Here is a 24,669-nt window from a genome sequence, read left to right on the forward strand (position 1 = left end):
GAGCATTCTTAATTCTAGATGTGCTCCACCGTGGGAAAATAGTTGTTCTAATCAGGGACATAAATGTAGCTATGAAATGTGAAATGAACATGTAAGGGGCAACCAAAAAGTTTGTGTTTGAATGCGATATAGTCTCCAGAATTGGTATACCAATCAGACAAAACCTCTGAGAGCATTGAAATGATCATTTTGCTGAGCACCAGGTTGAAGATACCCATTTGGTGAAACATTGTGTCCTGCTGTGTAAAGGAGTCTGTAACTGTCTGCTGCACATCATCATCTGACAGGAATTGTTGATGCTTCAAGGCCTTGGTAAGGCAGTGATAATTGCATGGGGGGAGATCAGGACTATAGTGAGAGGGCTCAAGTGCCTCATTCTCGAGTTGACGCAATTTCTGCACTGTGACGTGTGCCGTACAGGGGTGTGTGTTATCGTGAAGTAATCTGGTTATAGCAAACTTTTTTATGAAACAAATTGAGGAGCAGGCACTGGAAACTGCGAAGAAGAAACCGATTATCTGGTTCCATTACTTGGATGATATGTTTGTTTTGTCACAGCATGGCAGGGAGGAACTTGATCATTTTCACAAACATCTGAACAGGACCTGTGCGAAGATTGAGTTTACCGAGGTGGAGGCGGCAAGCGGAAGATTAAACATTCTTGACGTACTAGTTTTCAAGAAAGAAGATGGTACCTTGGGCCCCACGTTGCCTACACCAGAATTTGAACAACCACCCACAACAAAAGTGAGGCATCATAAAACATTGGTGGATAGAGCAAGGAAAATATGTGAACCAGAGCTGCTTGGAGCAGAATTAAAACATCTCACCAGTGCATTGCTCAAGAATGGTTACTCATTTACTAAGGTGAAAAGAATGTTTAGACCACCATGTAGAAATTATGATGATTCTCAAGTGCCGGTGAAATCAGAAGTTTTCCTGCCATTCATTAAGGACATGAGTGACGGCATAGGAAAAAATCGTCAAAATGTGGAATATTGCGCTAATCTACACACAAGATACAAGATCACCAAAAATCAGCCAAGGATGCTCACCAACTGCTGGAAAAAGCGGAATTTATAGGATTACGTGTAGTTGTTGGGAGGTGTACGTGTGTACTACAAAAATAACTGTCAAAAAATTACTCGAAGTGCGCAAGGGCAATTGCAGAACAGGGGAGACGACAGATCAGCTGTTGTGGAACATGCCTTGCACCCAGGAGACCACCACATTCAGTCTGATAGGACTCAAGTACTATCAGCCACAAGTGGATATCATGAAAGGCTATACAGAAAGGCCATAGAGATTGCAAAATACCCCAGGAAGTCCAATAGGAAGGAGGAGGGCATGAAATTGAATGACATTTGGATTCCGGTGCTGAAGAAGATCTGTACCAGACTTCCACCGTGGGATGATAGCATTAGCAGATTACAGAAGTCGACAACAGCCATTTGCACTAACATATTCAGTACAGGTGATGTCACACCACTGCATGGAAGCTCGGTGAAGCGGAATTTTGCTGTAGTCAGTAGTGAGCCAGAGTGTGAATCGGACATTCAACAAAGTTATGACACCCTTTGAGAATGACTGAGCGAGGCGACACAGTGGTTAGCATGTTGGACTCACATTTGGTAGGACAATGGTTCAAACCTGTGTCTGGCCAACCTGATTTAGGTTTTCTGTGACAACCCCTTGAGAATGTCCTCTGCAGATGGGGAAAAAACATTGGGTTTTAAAGTGAAATTCATTTGACCACAACATAATAGCATGGAAAATTTTATGAACTGTGAAATTTCCGGTGGTGAAAGCTTACATTTTACAACTAGGTACAATGTTGTTATGTTTGCTTTTAGTGTGATTGTGTGTTCTTAGAGTGCACTGCGATATGCTAGTCAGTCAATGTGTGACAGTCCAAGCAGTAGCTCACGAATGGACAATGAGATTTAGCAATGTAGAAAAAGCTGACATGCTAATGGTGTATGAAGAGTGTAGGAGGAATGCAGTTCATTCTTGTATGGTGTATGCGACAAGATATTCCAGTAGATGTCAACCATCTTGTCAATTATTTGTCAACCTCGTCAACCTGTCATGTGAAAGTGTTAGTGTACACCCAGAAATGTAACAGAAGGAAACAAGCAATGACAGAAGAGGGGGAAATTAATGTCCTTGCTACTATTGCACTTGATTGGCACATTAACTCCTGTGTGATCGCACGACCAAGTGGCATGACTCGGGCAAATGTCATACGCATTCTGAATCGATACAGGTCCCGTCCCTATCACGTCTCTCCATCATGAGCTGCATGGAAATGATTATGAGAACTGTGTTAACTTTTCTAGATGGGTATTAAGAGAGGATACTCTGGCTGTATCATGTGTCTTATTTAGTGATGAAGCAATATTTACCAATCATGGCCAGGTAAACTGTGAAAACATGCGCTGTTGGACTGTTGACAATCCCCATTGATTTTGTCAGGTGGATAATTAGTGCCCATGGAGTGTAAAACTGTGGAGTGGGATAGTGAAGCATCAGCTAATAGGTCCGCTTTTCCTCGACAGAACACTAGATGCGCACAACTATCGCAGCCTCTTAACAGAGCATCTTCCACATAGGCTAGAGGATGTTCCTCTGCAGACTAGGAGGAACATGTGGTACAACATGTTGGCTGTCCAGCTGGTAGTGCATGAAGCACTACAGCATGTCTTCAAAAATTGTTTCCAAATTGTTGTATTGGATGCAGAGAGCCTGTACCTTTCCAGGTCTGTTCCCTGTATTTGATGCCTATAGGCTTTTTTCTATGGGGAAAGCTGAAAGAATCTGTCTAGAAGGACGTACCAACTACACTCGATGATACGTAATGAAGTATTACTGCAGCCTGCTCGGATATCTCCACTGAAATGCTAGCATGTGTGCACCAGTCGTTCCATACCAGACTGAAAGCATATATTGGCACTGCTGGTAGTCATTTTGAACTCAACCTGTGATGGTCAGTCGTCATGTCACTGGTCAGAATCCACATAACTAACGTATGCACTTTGTCGTTCTTTAATTTGTGCTACCACAGGCATTGTACAAGTATCAGAGTGGGAACTTTTCAAAATACAGTATCTCGTAGATGACTCACACTAGAATCCTGTGACAAACACCGCTGACATTCTAATTTACCCTTCTTTTAGTTGGTTAATGTTAATAGGCATTGCTCCATTAAAAAAAAGTGTATGTTTGCATAAAAAATACTCTAAGTATTATTACAATCTGTTGTTCGGGTAACAATGTGAGCTCCAGACTACCAATACGTTGTGTGAAAACCACACAGCAGTAGCACTTTGTTTCCACAATATTTTCAGTGCGAGTTTTAGGTGATGCACATAGGTGATGTTAATAGCATGCTACTTGGAAACTCAGTTACTAACTGTTTGACCGAATCTGCTGAGTGTCTCTAGTTGACGTGCCATAGATACAGTGTGGAAGTGGAGTCTGCAGTGTGTCATTGTCGCAGGAGCTGGTGCTGCAGCCACTCCGCCACTCGAAGGGGCGACAAAACGGACCGGGAGGCGGTGCAGACACTCTACAATGCGCCCAACCTGCGTACGGTGCTCATCCAGCGGGGGGCCAAGTCGAGCGTCTTCCGCGCGCTCTACACCAACTGCCGACAGCTGACCAACCTGCAGATTGGTGCCACGCAGAAACTGAGTTACTCGGTAAGTCTTCTTTTTCACCTATGTCGCGTACTCTGGTGTAGAATAAGTACAATGCAGGAAGTAACAGCTATTTGACTACAATACCATCAAGAAATACATTTTGTTAACAAAAAGCAGCTCTGGAAAACTTTATTATTGTTGTTACTACTACTACTACTACTACTACTACTACTACGATGATTAATACTACTATTACTATTTCTGTTACTATTATTACCATTTATGCATGAAATGATGATCATTATATGGGATACAAGTAAAAGCAATTCTTGAACTACAATATTTTTTAGGTACAGGATGTTTATAAATTAATTAAATAAAAATAATCTTAAATGTGAAAAGGGTAAGTAACTCACAGAAATGTTTGATAGAGCACTGAACGCAGCATATCTTAAAGTTCTATTGCCACCTAACACTTTCAGTTCCCAACATTCACCCTAGGTGGCATGTGTGAAAGAATTATTCAGTGATGACAAAGTCGCATAATGGCGTAGAGCATGCACGGTGTTGTTTATGGTTTCATGAATCCAAATCTGCTGCTACAGCTCAGACACAATCCACCCACCACCTCAAAGACAAACTATTATTAATCAGTACAATTGTTTCACGCAGGATGCCGGGTCAGGATCGGCCAGCAACCTCTGACACAGCAGTTGAACAAGTTCAGCAGTTTTACATTCATAGTATGGGTAAATCGGTGACATGTGCCTGCTTAGAATTGAATGTGCTTAGAGTTGCAGTGGAGAAGGTGTTACGGGAGAGCTTGTCTTTCAAACCCTATGAATTGGAACTGTTGCTACATCTATGTCTACATTTATATCTCATGTGTACTGTGCAAACCACTGTGAGGTGCATGACAGAGGATACGTCCCGTTTTACTAGTTACTGGGGTTTCTTCTGTTCCATTCATGCATGGGGCATGGAAAGATGATAGTTTGAATGCCTCTGTGTGTGCAGTAATTTTTCTAATCTTATTCTCACAATCCCTGTGTGAGCAATACGTAGGGGGTTGTAGTATATCCCTAGAGTAATCATTTAAAGCTAGTTCTTGGAACTTTATTAATAGATTTTCTCAGGATAATTTTTATGTCTGTCTTCAAGAGTCTGCCATTTCAGTTTCTTCATAATCTCTGTGACATTCACTCATGGATTAAACAAACCTGTGACTATACGTGTTGCCAGTCTCTGTGTACGTTCACTATCCCCTGTTAGTCCTATGTGGTACAGATCCCACACAGTTCATCAATATTCTAGAACTGGTTGCACGAGAGATTTGTGAGCAATTTCTTTTGTAGACTGATTGCTCTTTCCCAGTATTCTACCAATAAAGTGAAGTCTACCACCTGTTTATCCATGACTGAACCTATGTGACCATTCCATTTCGTATCCTTACAAAGTGTTACACCTAGGTATTTGTACGAGTTGGCCAATTCCAACAGTGACTCATTGATACTACATTTTTTCGATTTGTGAAGTGGAAAATTTTGCATTCCTGAACATTTAGTGCAAGTTCCCAATCTGCACCACTCTGAAATCAATATTTTGAAGTTACTTTCAGATAGTACTTCATTGCAGATAACTGCATCGTTTGCAGAAACCCTGATTTTACTATTAATATTGTATGCAAGGTCATTAATATACAACATACAGCAAGGTTCCCAACACTTCCCTGCGGCACACCCGATGTTAATTATACATCTGACAATGACTCTCCATCTGAGATAACATACTGTGTTCTTCCTACGAAAAAGTCCTCAATCCAGTCACAAATTTCATTTGATACCCCATAGGATCGTACTTTTGACAAATGTAGGTGTGGTACTGAATCAAATGCTGTTCGGAATTCAGGAAACGCTGCATCCACCTGGTTGCCTTGATCCAAAGCTTTCAGTGTGTCACGTGAGAATCTTTAAGAGAAAGTGATGAAGAAAAAATAGTTAGTTTTGTGCAGAAATATTTAACAGGAACCTAACTGAAGATGATTTTCTTAATAAAATTATTTTCAGTGATGAAACCACCTTCTATACCTGCTGTAAAGTGAAGCGACATATTCTTTGGATATGTGGTGAACAGAAATCGCATCATGTAATCAAATTGCATTCATCGAAGGTAAATGTTTTTTGCAGTCTAACCTGTAACGAGATTTACGATCGTTTTTGTTTTGCCGAGTCAACTGTAACTGAAGCATCGTATCTGGACATGTTTGATCATAATCTATTGTCTCAACTACAGCAGGGTATGGACACAGAATTTATTTTCCAGCAAGATGGCGTGCAACCAAATTATAATCATGAAGTTGTCGTCGTGTATCTCCATAGGAATGTGCTGACTTGGATTGGACATGGTGGAACAATATGCTGGCCCCCAGAGTAACGTGATTTAATGGCAGTGGTCTTCTGTGTGTGTGGGGTTAGATTAAAAACAAGAGTGTTTGTTCCTCCACATCTGGGAAACACCAGTGAGCTGTGACAGAGGATAACATAAGCAGTTGCCATCATACATCAAGGCTTGCTTCATAGGATTTGGCAGGCAGCTGATTACAGATGAGACGTTTGTCTTGTAACAAAAGGTAGCCACATAGAACATTTGTAAATATTCTTGATGATAAGCTGCACTGAGTGCTGTATCAAACATTTCTGTAAGTTATTTTACCTTTCCCATAATGAAATGTTACCTTGGTTTAACTAATTGATAAACTTTGAACATAGCTGCTAAGGTTCAGTGACCGTGTCAGAATTATATTAGAACAAATAAGCCCTCAGTCACAAATATTAAGTCAAAATTGACCAGGTTTCGACGCTACTATGAGCGTCGTCTTCAGAATTAAACTAACTGTTCTAAAACATATTAGGTATATGATACATTAATAAAATTAAATTAAAGTTTGTACTGACTGGAAAAGGTGCAGTCAGTATAAACTTTAATTTAATTTTATTAATGTATTATATACCTAATATGTTTTAGAACAGTTAGTCTAATTTTGAAACCGAGCGAGGTGGCGCAGTGGTTAGCACACTGAACTCGCATTTGGGAGGACGACAGTTCAATCCCACGTCTGGCCATCCTGATTTAGGTTTTCCGTGATTTCCCTAAATTGCTCCAGGCAAATGCCGGGATGGTTCCTTTGAAAGGGCACGGCCGACTTCCTTCCCTAATCCGATGAGACCGATGACCTCGTAGTTTGGTCTCTTCCCTCAAAACAACCCAAATCTAGTTCTGAAGACGACTCTCATAGTAGCGTCAAAACCTGGTCAATTTTGACTTAATATTTGTGACCGAGGGCTTATTTGTTCTAATATAATTGATAAACATCCTGCGTATATTTATTTATTTATTTATTTATTTATTTATTTATTTATTGTCATGTCAGAAGTACAAAAAATATAATCAGTAAAAGCAAACTGATCATTAATAATTAAGTAATTATTTAATTTGTTGTTTTGTAGCAAATGGCTCAGACATAAGTGATTTTGATAGAATTTGAGAGCATGAAAACTTGTGGTGAAACAGCATATTAAATGTATCGCAGGTGCGATCAGTGTGTCTGGAACACTGATTGCGCATCCAGTACAAATGGAGCTACTTAATGTGAAAGTTGTTTTTCACATCTGTAACTGTTTATGCTGACAGATGGTTACTGATTTTGAGCCGCAACAATTAATTTTCAGCAGGAACTTCACTTTGTTTGACTTTGTGTGAGTTATAATGTTGGTTTGTCCTCGGTGCCAATTGCAGACCTTTGCTCCACAAACTGTGCTGTGTAATGACACATTCCTATGCAGAGACATACGATATCTTAAAAGCTGCGCCAAAGATAAATTGAGAGGCATGTATATTATAATCTTTGTAAAGTTCACATTGGATTCTCTTTTGTTTGATACTCCAAGGAGCTAAGGGACATTTTCGATTGTTGCCTTGTGGAGGATGGACGTGATTTTGGACGGTGCGGAAAGGCAGCCATGGGGTTGGTAATTATGGTTTGTGCGATGAGCACAGCAAGTCTTATTGTGTTGTGAATAAAAAATAGTGAAAAGTATCGAAGTGTTACGAAAATTATTTATAGCGACGTAGCATAGTATTCCTTGGTTTCCACCGTCTTCGTGAAGTGAACCGATGCCGACTCATGATGGTATACACGGTCAACAAAGAGAAGAACATCGATGGCGACTAATGAATTAATATTGTGGCAGAAGGACTAATTCTACGTCTAAGGTGAGAACTCTGATTAAATCAACAATGACGTGGAATTTAAAATATAAAATGTTTTTTATTTATTTCGCCACACTGGCGACCGCTGACAGGGACAGTGCTGGTGGAACAAAGAGTAAGTACTTCATTGTTGTGCTACAAATGTACTTGTACTAATTACTGTTTCTCTGTTACATGACGCACATGGAAAATGACGAATAAAGTGAAACAGTATTAACTGTGTAAACGGATGGCACAATAACCAGAAGGAACAAGGACAAGGATTTACAAAACTAACGTAATCGTGAGTGACGCAGCTCAGTCGGAATTAAGGTAGGAAAGCGCAAACGCATGCAGTGGCTGCACCTTGGCTTAGCTCCACTTAAAGCAGAACCTTTTCCTGTCCATATTAAAATCCTGGTAGTGTTTGTGGCAACACACAATTACACTTTGATAATTACTTTTTTATGTTCAACAATCGCAGAATTAGAAGACGTAGTGCGCCATCTTGTAAATTTCCGACGCGCAACAAATAACAATCGCGAGATATTTTTATTAATTCAACTGCGAGAGAATTTAAAGATTTAGATTAACAGTAAAGTACAGATAAAAATAATATCTTCACAATGGAATCGAAGAACTTTAATTTGACAAATGTTCATGGACACGTCACCGATTCTGACAATAGTGACGTAAATGATGACGCAACATAATGTAGAAGTAAATACAATTCAATTGCACTCCACAGGGATTAACAATAACGAACCACTTGCAAATGAAACCTTGTGCACAGTCGATGAAGCATCGATTACCAGATCAGATGAAAATATTTCGCGTGAAGTCAGTGAACCTAGCCCGGTTTCGATTCAATCAGACCGTGGCAGAGAAACAATGGCAACAAATAATGGCATAAATACAAACACACAAGCTTCGTCAGTTACGCTTGAGGCATTATATAGTCTGATGTCAAATGTGAGCGAGAAACTGGCGAATCTAGAAATAATGACAAACACAAAATTGTCAAACATGGAAATTGGGTTCCAACAGCAGTTTTCAAGTGTAAACACGCAATTTGAAAACATACACAGACATTTCGATCAACGCTTAAATAAACTCACCAATGAAATCGATCAAAAGATCGAAGACAAAGTCATCAAAACCGTCAATAGTGTATACAATGTATTGGCAAATGACTTAGAAAAGAAATTGTCAGATCTTACAACCAAACAGGAACAGGAACTGTCAGAAATAGTAGAAACACACAATCAAACACAAACCGTACAAAAAGAAATACATGAAAACGTACAGGCTATTCAATTAAATTTAACTAGAGTACAGTCCGCATGTGAAGAAATACCTGACCAAGTTAATAAAGTTAACGAAGAAGTCGGTTTTCTGAAACAGGAGACTCGACGTATCAACGCGGACATTATCAAAATAAATGAAACTTTAGAAAACGGTAGCGTAAATGAATCAATAACTGACCGGGAAACAAAACTTTTTGAAAAATTAGGTAATGAAATCAAAGTCGCCGAGGACAGAATACGTAAGGAAATTGCTGGTAGACTAAACGTTTCAAATGACTTGCCTACGTCAAGCAACAAGCAGCGCGACACTTATTCGCCCGTGCCAGATTACGATGTCAATAACGCAGAACATCAGGCGCCCAGTCCGGCGTATGTGCACGCACCGGCACAGGCAAACAATGGCTATTCGTCAAACGTGGTGCTGCAACAGGCAGTAGGTGTGTCGCCTTGCATCTCGACGATTCTAGTCGATGAGAGCCTGTTGAAACATAGACAGTTTCCAGTTTTCTCCACAGAATCCAGAAAAACTCATCCAGTCGTATTTGTAAGAGCATTTAAAAATGTCTTACCAAGAAACTGGACTGAGGCACAGAAGATTAGATATGTAGTAGGCTTCACACAAGGCGACGCACTTTTGTGGGCCACAGACATGGCTGAACAGTGCGTCACCTACGAACAATTTGAACGGGCTTTCTTGGAGAAATATTGGTCTGCTGGGGTCCAAGAAAGACTGCGACGTGAGGTATTCAACCCACAACCGTTCAACCTCAAAAACGGCGGGTTGAGAAAGTATTTCGAAAAGTACGTGAATAAGACGCGCTATTGGAACAATCCAATACCGCACGTAGATGTTCTCAAAATTCTGAAAAACAAACTACCCGCGAACTTACGCGAAAAATTGGTAACCATACCGGAGAACGACCTTGAATACTTTCTTTCCGTGCTTGACTCAATTGATCTAATATACGAAGAAGAGCCGAGCTCAAGTAATCGGAATGAATATTCCGGAACCAATCAAAACAACGGTAACGGATATCATTTTAATGGCAGTGGACAAAACCCACACAGTTGGCATCCGTATGCGACAAGGCCAAATAATGGAACCTGGAATTACGGAAATCGGAGGAATTCGGCGCCACAGAGACGTGAAGACCGAAGGTATAGTACAGATTACGGTCCACGCCGGTATGGAAATGATAGAAATCACGTGAATAATTGGTCAGGCCCGCGTGATGAAAGGCGGCACACAAATGAAAATTACAATAGTTACAGTAATAGGAATGATAGACCAAGGAGGAATAGCGACGGCCGGTCGCAAGAAAATGTTGCACGCAGCGGTCCGGAAACTAATTGGCGACAGAATAACCACTCAGTACACTTTGTAGAGGTAACGGACAGTACTGAAGCAACGCCTTTGTCTCCCCCGGTAAACAACAATCGGTCGTAATGAGCCCCCACCGGCCGACCGATTTGACAACAGGGGGCACAAACAAGCACACATTACATCTTAGACAATTATTTTTAAGATATGATCAGGATGCGACCGTAGAAGATGATCTATGTGAAGAAGAGACGAAAGCACCGGACAAGGTAAGTGACCTCGTGCAGGCTGTAATAACAACAAAAAGATAGGAAACGTTACAGAATTTAACATTGGACGGGAAGTACTATTACGTACCCACCCAAAATCCTCTAAAATTAAGGCATTAAACAAAAAGTGGCAGTTGTTGTATGATGGCCCTTTCATTATAATAGACAAACCTCACCCAGGATGTTATCTGTTAGGTAACACACGAACGGGCAAGGTGAAAGGGTTATACCCCCACAAGGATATCAAGGAATTTTTTCATTAAGGGTTATATGTTATTTTAGCAAAATTGAAATTGTACAACCTTGGATCACATAGTAAAATTGCTGTCATTAACCTAAGAAACTTGCGAACAACTGGGGGCATATGCCAGCTTAAAAACGCATATTTAACCAAACCTAATGAAACATGTGTTACTGTGAGTCTTAACACTATAAAATAAACCATACGGTACTTTGTAGCCTAACTCAGTTATTTAAGAGAGGGGAACAAAGACAAATTAGCGCGAAGGTCAGAGTTTGTTCGCTTGAGACGAGCAACAAACCACACGTCGAAGTTGCAATCCAATGCTCAGCTCATGAGCACGCGATAGCTGCATGTCAAGACGAGGTCATTGGCCGCGCTGTAGGCAGCGAGCCGGGGAGAAATCTTCCCCCCTTCCATGTCCGATCAGCTGAGCGTATACAAAGCGCGAAGGCGCATGCGCGGTCGAGTCCAGGTGTCACGTGACTATTACACGATGGTGGCTATCACGAATAATGTTCACCAACAATGCAGAGTTTTCCCCGCGCCTACAGTCCAGTCGTGGTACGTAAGCGCGCATGCGCGGAAAGTTTAAAAGTTTTGAGACCACTCTTACTATGAGACACAGAGACGAAAGTCATTCAAAAACAAGAAAGGAAAGGGCACACAAGTCTTGTAAACAGTAACTTAGAAAATTTAATTATAAGCTGGTATTACGTAATAAAAGTGAACATACAAGTACATAATGGTCATGGACGGTATGGTAATATTATATTATACTGAGTAAAATCTTAGCTTGTACGGAAGGAGAAAGAAAATAGAAAAAAAATAAATAGATAAATAATGCAGATATATAACCGGAAGAAAGGCTATGTACACGAGAACAGCACACAATTACATATAGGGAAAAAGCAGCAAAGAGGAAATCAAAGAGATAACGCATACATTTACATTACACAGTAGCGAGCGATTTTCAGAATGAACAACAAGGTAAACGCGGGAATTTTTGTGACTAAGGAAAAGAGTGACACAAGCTTTAAAATAGGGTAATAATAAACAGACCTATGCTGCGTGAGTAATGAACTGAATCGCTCTCAAAACAAATACCTAGGGTTTATAGAGGGAGAAACACATTAACGTTAGGAAACACCTGAAGCACTCAGCAAACAACTTTGTAGAATATATAAGCTATACACGAGGGTACATGTACGAAAGCTAAAATGTAAAGGAGGAAATTAGGGAATGTTGCGCATTAATGGACTGTAAGGCAGTTATGTATGTAAGAAGAAATATTTAGTTGTAAGTATTATCAGTATAAGGGACGATGCTCAGCACACCCTGAATTATTTTGGAATATTGAAGGAATGGTGCAGGGTACCGAAAAAGGGCCCCCCCAGCAAAGTGTATATTATAGTGGTAGATATTTTTTTGTGTATAAACGTATGTATGAATGTGTGAAAGGCGAAAGAAGCCCTGTACATGTACGGAACTTAAACAACGTAGAAGTGTATAAGGAAAATTAAACTGTAAGACAACCTCGTATAAACAGGTATACCTAACGTCAGGAAACAACTTAATTAAAACTGTAAGACTCTACGAGTGTACGAGAAAAGGTGAAAAACCTGACACAAAGTGCAATATTAGCGATGCTTCACTCATGTATGCAAAAGGAAGGTATGAATTACTTTACCCACTTGAAACATGAAAGGAAAAAATCATGTCAAAATTATATGTTTCACACATATTACAATTTACGGTCACAAAGAATGAAAATGATCTCGCCGCTATACGAGAAACAGGTAAGTAGTGTGATCGACGACCTGTAAGCAAAGGAATCGTCTATAAAATGAATTATGAACAAAAGCGTCGTAAAGAATTTCATGCTGCACTGAAGCTATGAAAGTCTGATTGTTCGTGTACATAGATTTTCATGACAACCGATGCATTAAAATGTCTATTTTTTCTCCCATGATAACACAAGACGCCTATAAGCGCACTTTAATTGAAGATGATACACGCAAACAAGGGCGTGCCGCTATTATGAAACACTGTACATATTAATAGTAGCTAGACCCTGAACTTCAAGATTGTATGTTTATATGTCCATGTTAAGGTAGGAAGTTTTATTAGGGTTAATGATTTACAAGCACACCAGAATGTGCTTACGCCCAAAACACTGTACATATTAGGGTTATGCTGCATATAAATGATTATTTCGTGCATTTTCAGATTTTATACGCGAAAAACCGTAGCATACACGTAGTCGTTGCCACTACCCTAAGTAGAAGGTAGAAAATTCCCTTCCCAAGCTTCAGTGGAGCGGCTACAGGTGTATTCTCAGCATGCTGATGCATGTCGTTGCGTATGAAGAATACGTAACGGAGGTAAACCTTAACTTATACTCGAGTTCAAGAAGGAAAACAAAGGACTTGTTCCTTCTAACAGATTAATGGAAAAAGGCGAGTGTGTGTGTGTCAGTAAAATCCAAGACGAAGAAGCCACTATGAGTGGTCAAAAATTTTTTCAATTTTAGTCGATAGTTTTTTCCTGTAGTTAATGTAAACAATGTATTGTATGTATTATATGTTATTCCATTGTATGTGATGTATTTTGTATTTCATGCCAAGTCCCGTGACTTACAAATTATGTGCATTGACCAGAAGTATTGAGGGGAATGAATCTCAGTACAATAGGTAAAAGGGGTTAATGCGAAGAAAAAAAAGTGTAGTGAAAAGGAAGTTTCGATCGCAATACTCGCGGTTAAAGTGGTGTGTGTGTAGAAATTAAAATTGTGCAAAGTAGTGCTACGTTGCAAGTGTCAGCGAGCCTAAACAAGTGACAGCGAAAATTGAAGCTTGTATCGTCAAACGACCCATGGCGTCACAGTAGGAAAGGACAATGCCAAACAAGTTTGACATGGTACGCTTCTTACCAGGAGCTGCATCAACGGGATCGTCCTCCGCCTCGCACATAGTGTGGTGTGTTCTTCGGGGCACATATTCCAATGTACCTCGTCGTATCCAGTCTAAGTACTGGAAGGAACTACAAAAAGCACACGCATACTGAGGTTCGGAAGTCTTGACGGTACCCGCACGTCGGTGTATATTCAGTGCACTGGCGCGCGCATTCAACCTACGTCGCCAGCTAACGGACGACCAAACAATCAGGCGCGCGTATCACCCGCCCATATTCAACACGGGCTAGCGAACAAAGCTCGTCGCCCCAGAATAAATACAGAAAGCAATACAAGGACTTAATTTTCACCTCGGATGAGGAAGGAAACATTTGTATGTAACGTTGTATTCAGTGTATATTTTATTGTACAAACTTTACTACATGATGTCATTTTCTCAGTATTAACCAGAACTTTGTATATTAGGATTAAGGTTTGTAAATATTAGCATAAGTATACCAAAAAACTGACACACACTCAGAAATACCAAAGAATTCACAGTGCCATGAAAATGAGACAATAAAAATGAAGTTTGTAAATAAAAGACCCCCAAACCTATCAATTGCAAGGTCGACTACTGTATCCTGTCAATCAAATAAAATTTTCTAGTGACAGTATACAGTAGGGGGGCAGTTGTAATAACACATTCCTATGCAGAGACATACGATATCTTAAAAGCTGCGCCAAAGATAAATTGAGAGGCATGTATATTATAATCTTTGTAAAGTTCACATTGGATTCTCTTTTGTTTGATACTCCAAGGAGCTAAGGGACATTTTCGATTGTTGCCTTGTGGAGGATGGACGTGATTTTGGACGGTGCGGAAAGGCAGCCATGTGGTTGGTAATTATGGTTTGTGCGATGAGCACAGCAAGTCTTATTGTGTTGTGAATAAAAAATAGTGAAAAGTATCGAAGTGTTACGAAAATTATTTATAGCGACGTAGCATAGTATTCCTTGGTTTCCACCGTCTTCGTGAAGTGAACCGATGCCGACTCATGATGGTACACACGGTCAACAAAGAGAAGAACATCGATGGCGACTAATGAATTAATATTGTGGCAGAAGGACTAATTCTACGTCTAAGGTGAGAACTCTGATTAAATCAACAATGACGTGGAATTTAAAATATAAAATGTTTTTTATTTATTTCGCCACAGCTGCTAACATTCTTGCACTATGGTTTCTGAATGAGAAATATTGCAATAAATGGCTCTAAGCACTATGGGACTTTACATTTGAGGTCATCTGTCCCCTAGACTTAGAACTACTTAAACCTAACCAACCTAAGGACATCACACACATGCATGTCCGAGGCAGGATTCGAACCTGCAACTGTAGCAGCAGCGCGGTTCTGAACTGAAGCCTCTAGAAAGGCTTGGCCACAGCGAATTTTGTAATAGTTTAGTGTTATCTTTGTGAATTAACACTTCTCAAAATCACAGCTACAAGTATTGGAACCAACTAGGTATTAAATGATAATGTAAGACTTAAAAAACGCAAACAAAATTACTGCTGTGGTAGCTAAACACCAAATTTTGAACATGTCGCATTGTTGATGGTACCATGACACCTATTAATTTATGATAAAGTAAGTGTATTAAAACCAGAGACTTGACAGCTTAATTTTTCATATGAACAAAACATGGTGCCAGTGTTCACTGTATTCACGCCATAACTGATATGAGACAAATTTGTTCAGTGTTCTGAAAGAAAGCATCCCATAAGTTGAGGCGATAACATAATTTTTGCCATTTGGCTACACTTGAACTTGAAATTTTTACATATTTAAAAAAAAGTCCTGCTTAGTTATTAAATAAACAAAGCAGTTTGCATACAAAGCTTTCTTCTAGTATTTTCTGACCTCTCTCTTCTCTGTATCTTCCCACTTTTTCCTTTGTTGGGAATCCTTTTTCTGGTGGCTCATATTTCTGTAATAGTCGCTTCATTCAACAGCTGTTTCTTACGGTTTAGTACATGTTTATGGCTGCTGATAACCAGTTTTCCACTAGCAGGTAACGCCTATAGGGGGATGTTATCTAACCCACTTTGAATGTACATCTAGCATATCACATCAGGTGTTACTTAATTTTTTGACTAGTTTTTAATCACATAGATGAGGACAGGGGCCTGTCTGTGTCTCAACACCTCGCCTATGTGGTGAGTAGCAATCTGCTCCTCACATAGTGTTGTTATTCTGTCCTGGACTTTCCATTGTTTGATTTTGCATAGTTTTTAGCTTGAGGAGGGAATATCAGACAATGAATTTTATATTGTGATTATTTTTAATTTTTATTTGCAGTTAAAAATACACCAACTTTATCATTTAGGCTATTTTCCTTTCGGATTGTTGTTATTCTGATTGATTGTAACATTTAAATAACATTTATGGCCAATATTCTCACAAAATATCTGTTGTTTTTATGCAATTAAAGGTTAAAATTCATTAAATATTAAGATCTGGTCATGTGATAGAAAACGCTCTGTTATTAGCTGATGCTCTGGTGATGCCACAGTCTAGGAGGAAGATGAAGCTATGCATGCATTATATGAGCATTAGCCAAAGTTGTGATGTGTTTAGTACTTTTCTGCAAACAGTTTAGCTATTTAGTGATGGAAAATGCAATTACAACTTTTAAATAAAAATAGAAAGGAATTTTGTGAACACCGATGGTGGAAGCCTTGCAAAAGTTGATGCGTTTATGCTCCACCCATTTAGAGTGGTGATATGTGCAACAACAGACATTCTTTTCCCTGCTCCCTGCAACATTAAGCTCACTGAAACCTACGGAATTGTAGTACATTTGTAAATGGGTCCATATATTATAACTGGATTATCGACTATCGGTCGTGAGCTACGACCCGAAGCACAATAAAATTATTCTTGGCAAAACTTAGTATTGATTTTTTTCTCTGGAAGACACTCAGCAGAGATAATGCATTTAGCAGGTGTTCTGTGGCACAATGGGTAGCGTTTCCAACTGCAGAGGAGGAGGTCACATGTTCGAATCCTGGAAAAGTCATATATTTTTACAAAGTTTTAGACAAAATACAAAAATAGCTTTCGCAAGAACTGATTGTAGCAGTTGTTTAGATTGTGGGAGGCCATGATATTGGATCACAGATTTACTTCAAACTTTGTTCACCTTTAGTAGGACATCAAAACAACATAATGTGCAAGTAGGGAGATGCACTACTCTGGCAATTCCGAGAAAAACGCGAAAGAAGGTTTGCATGTCTATTGTGTAACTAATGTATCTGCGGGAAGGTGGCAGGTGTAAGAAGTCAGTGTGGTCAAGTGGTTACGGTTTGTGCTTTGCAAGAAGGTTGTGGACGAGTAGACGGTTCGAATCATCGTGAAATTCATTATCTGCAGTAGTTGATGAACAGGGAGTCACTTCATTTTTGTAGTACAAGTGTAAATTCTGTGACATTCAAAAAATTTGCATCTACACTATTCGTTCCTGCTACATTAGCAATGTCTCACCACTACACTGGTTAACTGCCAAATGCCTGCCTCTGTGTCTGCAGCTTGAAGTGTCGAGATGGGAAGTAGGTCTGGGTACCTTAGCAGATTGCTCGTATAAAGGATTTCACAAATCATGACAGGCATACATTTTCAGGAAAACTCTGTTTCTTCGTTTACTTGCTAATAGTTATAAATATGTTTGTTCTAATAATTAAATTTAGTTAAAAATAGTAAGTAGTCAAATAAAATTAAATTCACTAACTCTTCATGTCAATACTTTGATTATAATAGAAAGAAACATTCCACATGGGAAAAATATATTAAAAAAGATGCTGTGACTTACCAAACGAGAAAGTGCTGGTAGATAGAAACAGTGCAAAACACACAAACACACACACAAATTTCAAGCTTTTGCAACCTACGGTTGCTTCATCAGGAAAGAGGGAAGGAGAGGGAAAGACGAAAGGATGTGGGTTTTAAGGGAGAGGGTAAGGAGTCATTCCAATCCCGGGAGCGGAAAGACTTACCTCAGGGGGGAAAAAGGACAGGTATAACACACACACACACACACACACACACACACACACAGGCAGACATATGTAAATATGCATTTACATATGTCTGCCTGTGTGTGTGTGTGTGTGTGTGTGTGTGCGTGTGTGCGTGTGTGCGTGTGTGCGTGTGTGCGTGCGTGCGTGCGTGCGTGTGCGCGCGCGCGCGCGCGCGCGCGCGAGTGTATACCTGTCCTTTTTTCCCCCGAAGGTAAGTCTTTCCATTCCCGGGATTCGTATGACTCCTTACCCTCTCCCTTAAAACCCACATCCTTTCGTCTTTCCCTCTCCTTCCCTCTTTGCTGATGAAGCAACCTTGGGTTGCGAAAGCTTAAAATTTATGTGTGTGTGTGTGTGTGTGTGTGTGTGTGTGTGTGTGTGTGTGTGTGTGTGTGTTTTATTCTGTCTATCAACAGACCAAAGCTTTCTCATTTGGTAAGTTACAGCATCTTTGTTTTTTATATGTATTTTCCCATGTGGAATGTTTCCCTCTAGTATTACCTCTCAAATGTCATATAAATTAAATAATATGACCAGCGACGATACAGATTAAAAATTATGTTTCAGCATCAATTAAGCCACTGCCTTATACACGTTTGTCTTGGGAGCTCGAGCACTAAGGACTTGACCACCATGAACTCTTTACGCCCAGCATCTACACATGTATACAGAAGCCACATAAGACGCGAAAAACTTCTCTTGCGATTTTCTTGGAATTGCCAGAGCAGTGCACCTTACTTCATTGGACTGTTCTTCCTCATACACCCTACAGCCCAGATCTCACACATGCTTCCACTTGTTTGACCCAATGGAGGATGCACTCTGCCAGAACCAGGATGTGGATTATGGGGAGGTTGTTGATACAACAAGACGTTGGCTTCAGCATCAACCACTAGAATGGTACCATGTGGGCATACAGGCCCCTCCAATAAGGTGGTGTAAGGCTGTCACATTGAATGGAGATTATGTTGAAAAATATGGTTTTGTAGCCAAAAGAGTGGGGAATAGTATGGTCTGTTGGAATCGTGAATAAAATGAACCTGCTTTCAGAAATAAAGTGTTTCATTACTTCCAGAATGCCTGTTACATTTTGACAAGTAGTGGTGTAATGTATTAAAGTAAGAGTCTGCAGCTCGTGGTCTAGTGGCTAGCATTGCTACCTCTCGATCACGGGGTCCCGGGTTCGAGTCCCGGCCGGGTTGGGGATTTTCTCTCCCCAAGGACTGGGTGTTTGTGTTGTCCTTATCATTTCATCGTCATTCGTCAGTGTGGTGAGATTGGACTGTGTAAAGATTAGGAGTTTGTAGTGTCACTGATAACTGTGCAGTTGAGTGCCCCACAAACCAGACATCATAATGATTAAAGTATGAGTAATTGCATACAGAGCTTGGTTTGAGCTGGCAATTTAATTCCATAGTATTTACTGTCACCTTTTTGTAACTTTTTAAACAAATTATCTGATGATGGCTTGCTAAGAAATCAAAAGTGGTTGTGATACTATCTGTGTGGCAAGAGGCTGAAAATTAATATGAAAAAGATTAGTTTACAAAGTGGTCACTGTATTTGCCTAAGGCAATATGTCAAGCCTGCATAAGTCAGATAATTAGCTTCAGCATGAAAAATAAAAAAAGGCACACCTCACACTGTAAGACAAAAATCTAGTTCTCCTGGTAACCAAAGACCATTTAGTGCTAACTGAAAGAGTTTTTTGTAAAAACTAGAGACTGTCCCAGAAAAATCGGAGCAGATGGGAACTCCAATTGTATTGTGTGTGCTGTCAGATAGGTCATATTCACAGCTTAAGGAAATCTGCTACCGAGGTCCAGGCCAGTACATAGTTTGAACATGTGGTGTCGATTAATGACAGTGTAGGCTGTGTTAGTACATTGAAATTTCAGTCAGCACATTTTTGTGTTGCGATGTGGATAAGTTCGCTTGATTTGCACTTAGAAATTGCTCTTATTGTGTTTTCTTACAGATAGCAATGCTAGTATACTTTGCATACTTTCAGTGAATGCTGTCCTAGTCATAATCTTCTGGGGCTAAGGTGGAAAAATTATTTGTTCTACAGAAGTGTCCAATAGTGATATTGTGTACAGCTGGTAACTGAACGTCTTGCAGAAGCCATTCAGGGCACATAGTGATTCTTACATTTACATACCAATATACATTCCCTAATTGTATTTGTGCTTAATGACAAGAGATAATTTAGGGTAAAATTAACAATTTACAGCCACAGTATTAGGAACGAAGACATTTTCCATATAGACCAGGTGTGAGCCAGCTGATTATTTTGGTATGCCCCACTAAGACAGCCAGAATGTTTATATAACAGTTTGTCTTTTTTGAAATGCATAGTTAACTAATGAATGAAATCATTGTAAAAGGTATGGTTCTTTGCTGATCTCCACTTCCACAGTATGGCCCCTGAGCCAAAACTCTTAATCTCCCCTGATGTAGACCATGCATCCCTGCAAGGGTTCGGAATGGAATTTTATACTTTGTTGCAAATGTCTATAACTGGTTGTCGATGCACACCAGACAGAAAATGGCAAATCCACGAACATGAAAAAAATTAAGAGCAAAATCAAACAATGGAAAATCCAGGATGGAATAACAACACAGTTTTAACCACAATCTAACATATGCACTCGCAACACTCATTGCTGTGAAAAGTGTTACTGTCTGACAGTTGGAATGACCCTAGTTGTCCTTATGAGCAAGAAAGCCAGCCATAACATTAATGTTTGTTTTTAATTATTTTTCTACTTAATGAAATAGTTATTAGCTTCTTGCATTCCAAGTATAATTAAATTATCAAGAGACATGAATTATTGTGAAATAAATGTAAAAAGCTGACTCTCGCTGATTAAGTGACATAAGCTACAACTTACTCATGAATTAACCTTCTGAATATGTGTGTAACTGTGGCTTATTTTGCTGAAAGCAAGTAAATATAAACACTCATTTCATCCGCGACAAGCATATATTTCTGTTGTATGTTCTTATTAAGGTAGGCACATTCCTTGACACAACATTTCGTATGGAGTCTAATGATTCACACATTCTTACACTTCGCCCCACTTTCTAATGTATGAATATTTTTGTAAATGTAATTACTTTTATGTCATAAGTGAATGATTCTTGATATTTGTGACTCGGATGTAACAGCAGTTGTGGAATTTGTTCCCTCTGTCTTGGGAAACAGTTTTGCTGCTTTTGATGTTTTGTCATCACCTCCATGTAGCTTGTCTTCAACTACAGTTGTGGTAGCTTATTTAGTTTCTTAAATAATGTAGGTGTTACAGAGCATATAAGTTACCTACATTCTACATACACTGACTTGACTGGAATTGTTCATTAGATAAACAATGTGTTTCTGCAAATAGTCAGGTTTTCTGCTGTTTGCCAATCATTTTTTTTTCTTGAAAGAAAACAACATTCTTCTGTAAAAATCTGTATGTTAAAGAGAGTTGTAAATAAGCCAGGGACCTTAGGAAACTAAAGAAAAACAAATGTGGTGTCATTTTTACTTAATGTCATTGCCCTAATTAATTCTGTATGTGGTCTCCGTTCTTTCGGATATGTCGCACTACATCAGTAGTGTGTGCTAAAAGTTCAGAATTTCAGTCTCATGGGAGGCGCGCTAGGGTAGTCGGTGTGGTTGCGGTTATCAGTGTGTCCAGATGGCGTAGTGGTCAGTGCATGTGCCAAGTTAGCAGGAGATCCAGGTTTGAACCCCGGTCCCACACAAATTTTCAACCTCCCCAGTTGTATAAATCAACACCCACTGGCAGCTAATGTTTTTTACCCCTTTGTGCCTTATAAATGCTTTGTTTGAATCGGTAGGCAAAAAGCAGCTGGGTGGTACGAGAGCAGTGGTTGGTTCTGCCTTTTAACATTGCCACAGTGTGAATGGAATTCTACTTTGCAGAGAGGTTTTGAAACACAGAGATCCACTTACTGTCCCGAAAGGAACGTCACCGACGACATGTCTGACCTCCTAACCTCTCTGTGTTAAGTCAACCTGTGCAGAGACTCCTGTGACTGTGCACTGATTCAACACTGCATTGATCAACACGCGTGCCTTCTGCTGCCAGACACAACTCGACATAGAGATGCTATAAAGTGTGAGGGAGGCCAGATCCAGCCCGTGATTGGATTGCATTTTTAACCTAGCATTGAAACTGAACTTTGAGTAGTTTTATAAATCACAAATTTTAAAATACTTAATATTTCAAAGTGTATTAGGTATATGAATAAAATTACATATAAATTATTGCCATTCGAAAACTGTGGTGAAACTACTGCTTGGGGCTAGTGTATGGCTCAGCTGAGAGGAAAGAAAAGTCATTATTGTGTTATGCTGCCCCCTCTTGCCATTAATTTATCAGGAACTTCTTGACACCATATTCTTCCTCACACCTGGAATTCTAAAGGAATTCTTTTTTTCCATGCTCCGGTTTTCTTCCAAATGAAACTCCATCTGCTTGGAATGCACCTCCATTACAGACACCATTTTGTACCCTACATACAGTACTGCCACCTCTTGGAATTTGTGAGACTACAGGGGGCTGAAGCAGGAACATTCCACGATGCTCCACGACAAATCCCGCAATTTTTCAACAAAAACTGGGCGAGGAAAAAAATTGTGGACACATTAGTTTTGCAGCAAACACTCCGTACGTCATTGCAGTGTCGAGACGGGTGTCCACTTGCAGGTGATGAAGAGCCTGGTGGAGAAGTGCTCGAAGATCCACACGCTGCGTATCTCGAACCACCTGCTGCAGAGCCCGAAGTTCGTGGAGGCGCTATCGCAGCTGCAGCACCTGCACTGGCTGCAGCTGGAGGAGTATTCCGCAACCGACCGGCGCGTCCTGCTGCGCCCGCTGGCCGACGGCTGCCCGCAGCTGTCCGAGATCGACCTCGGCCACATGTACTACGACTTTGAGGACCTCGCCTACTTCCTCAGGGCCAAGAGCCGCAACCTCAAGTACCTGGGCGTCCGGTGGTCCATGGAGTCGAGGAGGTGCGTGTTGGGAAATTTAAGAGGGTGGTACTAAAAACAGAGTGACCTGGTGTTAAAAATATTAATTTCTGTTTCTTGGGCAAACTGTGTATCTATGTAGGTTGGAAAAAAAGTCATTGCAGCTATTTTTTTTTTCTTGCATATACCAACTCGGTTGTCAAAAATGACACATATGGGTGAAAGGACAAGCTGAGAACGACATGTGTGCACATCGAAAAACGTACCTCACATATTTGTTATGGTAATGTACAGGGCAATACTGGTTTTGAGGCACAAAATAAGTGCAGCACAGCACACACAGACATGGTTGACATAACAAAACGGGGTCTAAAGACTGTCAGAATACTCTCCTGCAGTGTTCACTGCACACTGCCAATGACGCGTGCGGTGCTGACAAAATACAGTGCAATTGTACTACGAAACCACATAAGGCTGAGTGTGTATAGTGGCATCTGTGGTGCTGGGGATGGAAGAATGGGGGCACCTGCCACTCTCACCTGACCCTTCACCCTGTGACTTCAATCTCATATGAAAAGTAAAGGAACCCTTACCCACTAGGCAGTTTGTGACAAGAAAGGACGTCGCCAATGTCGTGCGACAACAGAGGACCCGATTCAGACTCGGTGCGGCAAATAGTGAAGTGGGCGTTGCTCGGCGCCATCCCCTCCTCCTGCAGCGTGTGGTGAATGTTGTGGGGACTACTTTGAGGGCCCTTAGGCCCAGTTTTGTCATGTCAGCTGCGTGTGCTGTGCTTGTAATCATTTTGCACCACGAAACCAGTATTGTCCACTACTGTAATAAATATGGAGGCACAATGTTCACACACGTAGTTCCTACCTTGTCCTTTCATCTGTGCAGTATGTGTAGCATTTTCCCATTAGGGTGGTTTCTGCAATGAAAAAATTGTTGAAATGACTTTTTCTCCAACCCTCATATATTAACACTAATTGGCTAAAACCATTTGATCTCAGTTCTAGATTGCCTGTTAACTGCTTAGGGATTGGGGGGGGGGGGGGGGGGGGGGGAGACAGGGCAATAAAAATTTGATTTTTAGCATTTCATATAATTACTGGCAAAATTTAAACATTAAAAATGCCATCATAATCTACTCATTAAAGAAGTATGATCTTAGTTAGATGTTTAACCCAGTAAGTCTATAATTAAAGTTAGAAATTGTGTAGATGTCTTGAGATGGTGTAAGTCACACTGCACAGATAATCCGAACTATGTTACCCATTACTTGAAAATGAGGGCACTTAGCAACTCCCAACAAATTTGACACATAATTTCAATCTTGTTGAAACTTTTTCTCACTGACACACACACACACACACACACACACACACACACACACACACACACACACACCTACCTCTCCCACCCCCACCCTTGCAAAATTATTTTGACAGGATATCTGTATGGTGTGAAAAGTGGCAGTTGACCATGTTGTTGTTGTTGTTGTTGTGGTCTTCAGTCCTGAGACTGGTTTGATGCAGCTCTCCATGCTACTCTATCCTGTGCAAGTTTTTTCATCTCCCAGGACCTACTGCAACCTACATCCTTCTGAATCTGCTTGGTGTATTCATCTCTTGGTCTCCCTCTACGATTTTTACTCTCCACGCTGCCCTCCAATGCTAAAT

The 24,669-nt window shown here is 40.3% G+C and overlaps 1 protein-coding gene across 3 annotated transcripts in view; it reads left to right on the forward strand.

Moving 5' to 3' along the window:
* LOC124552616 overlaps window positions 1-24,669 on the forward strand; it is a 145,867-nt gene that overhangs the window by 42,187 nt on the left and 79,011 nt on the right. For all 3 annotated transcript variants that reach the window (XM_047126941.1, XM_047126942.1, XM_047126943.1), the window contains exons 4-5: window positions 3,500-3,701; window positions 22,722-23,029. In XM_047126941.1, the coding sequence (XP_046982897.1) occupies window positions 3,500-3,701; window positions 22,722-23,029 (510 nt within the window). The remainder of the gene's footprint in view (window positions 1-3,499; window positions 3,702-22,721; window positions 23,030-24,669) is intronic.

This window comes from Schistocerca americana, chromosome 10 (assembly GCF_021461395.2).
Source record: "Schistocerca americana isolate TAMUIC-IGC-003095 chromosome 10, iqSchAmer2.1, whole genome shotgun sequence".
Lineage (NCBI taxonomy): Eukaryota > Metazoa > Arthropoda > Insecta > Orthoptera > Acrididae > Schistocerca > Schistocerca americana.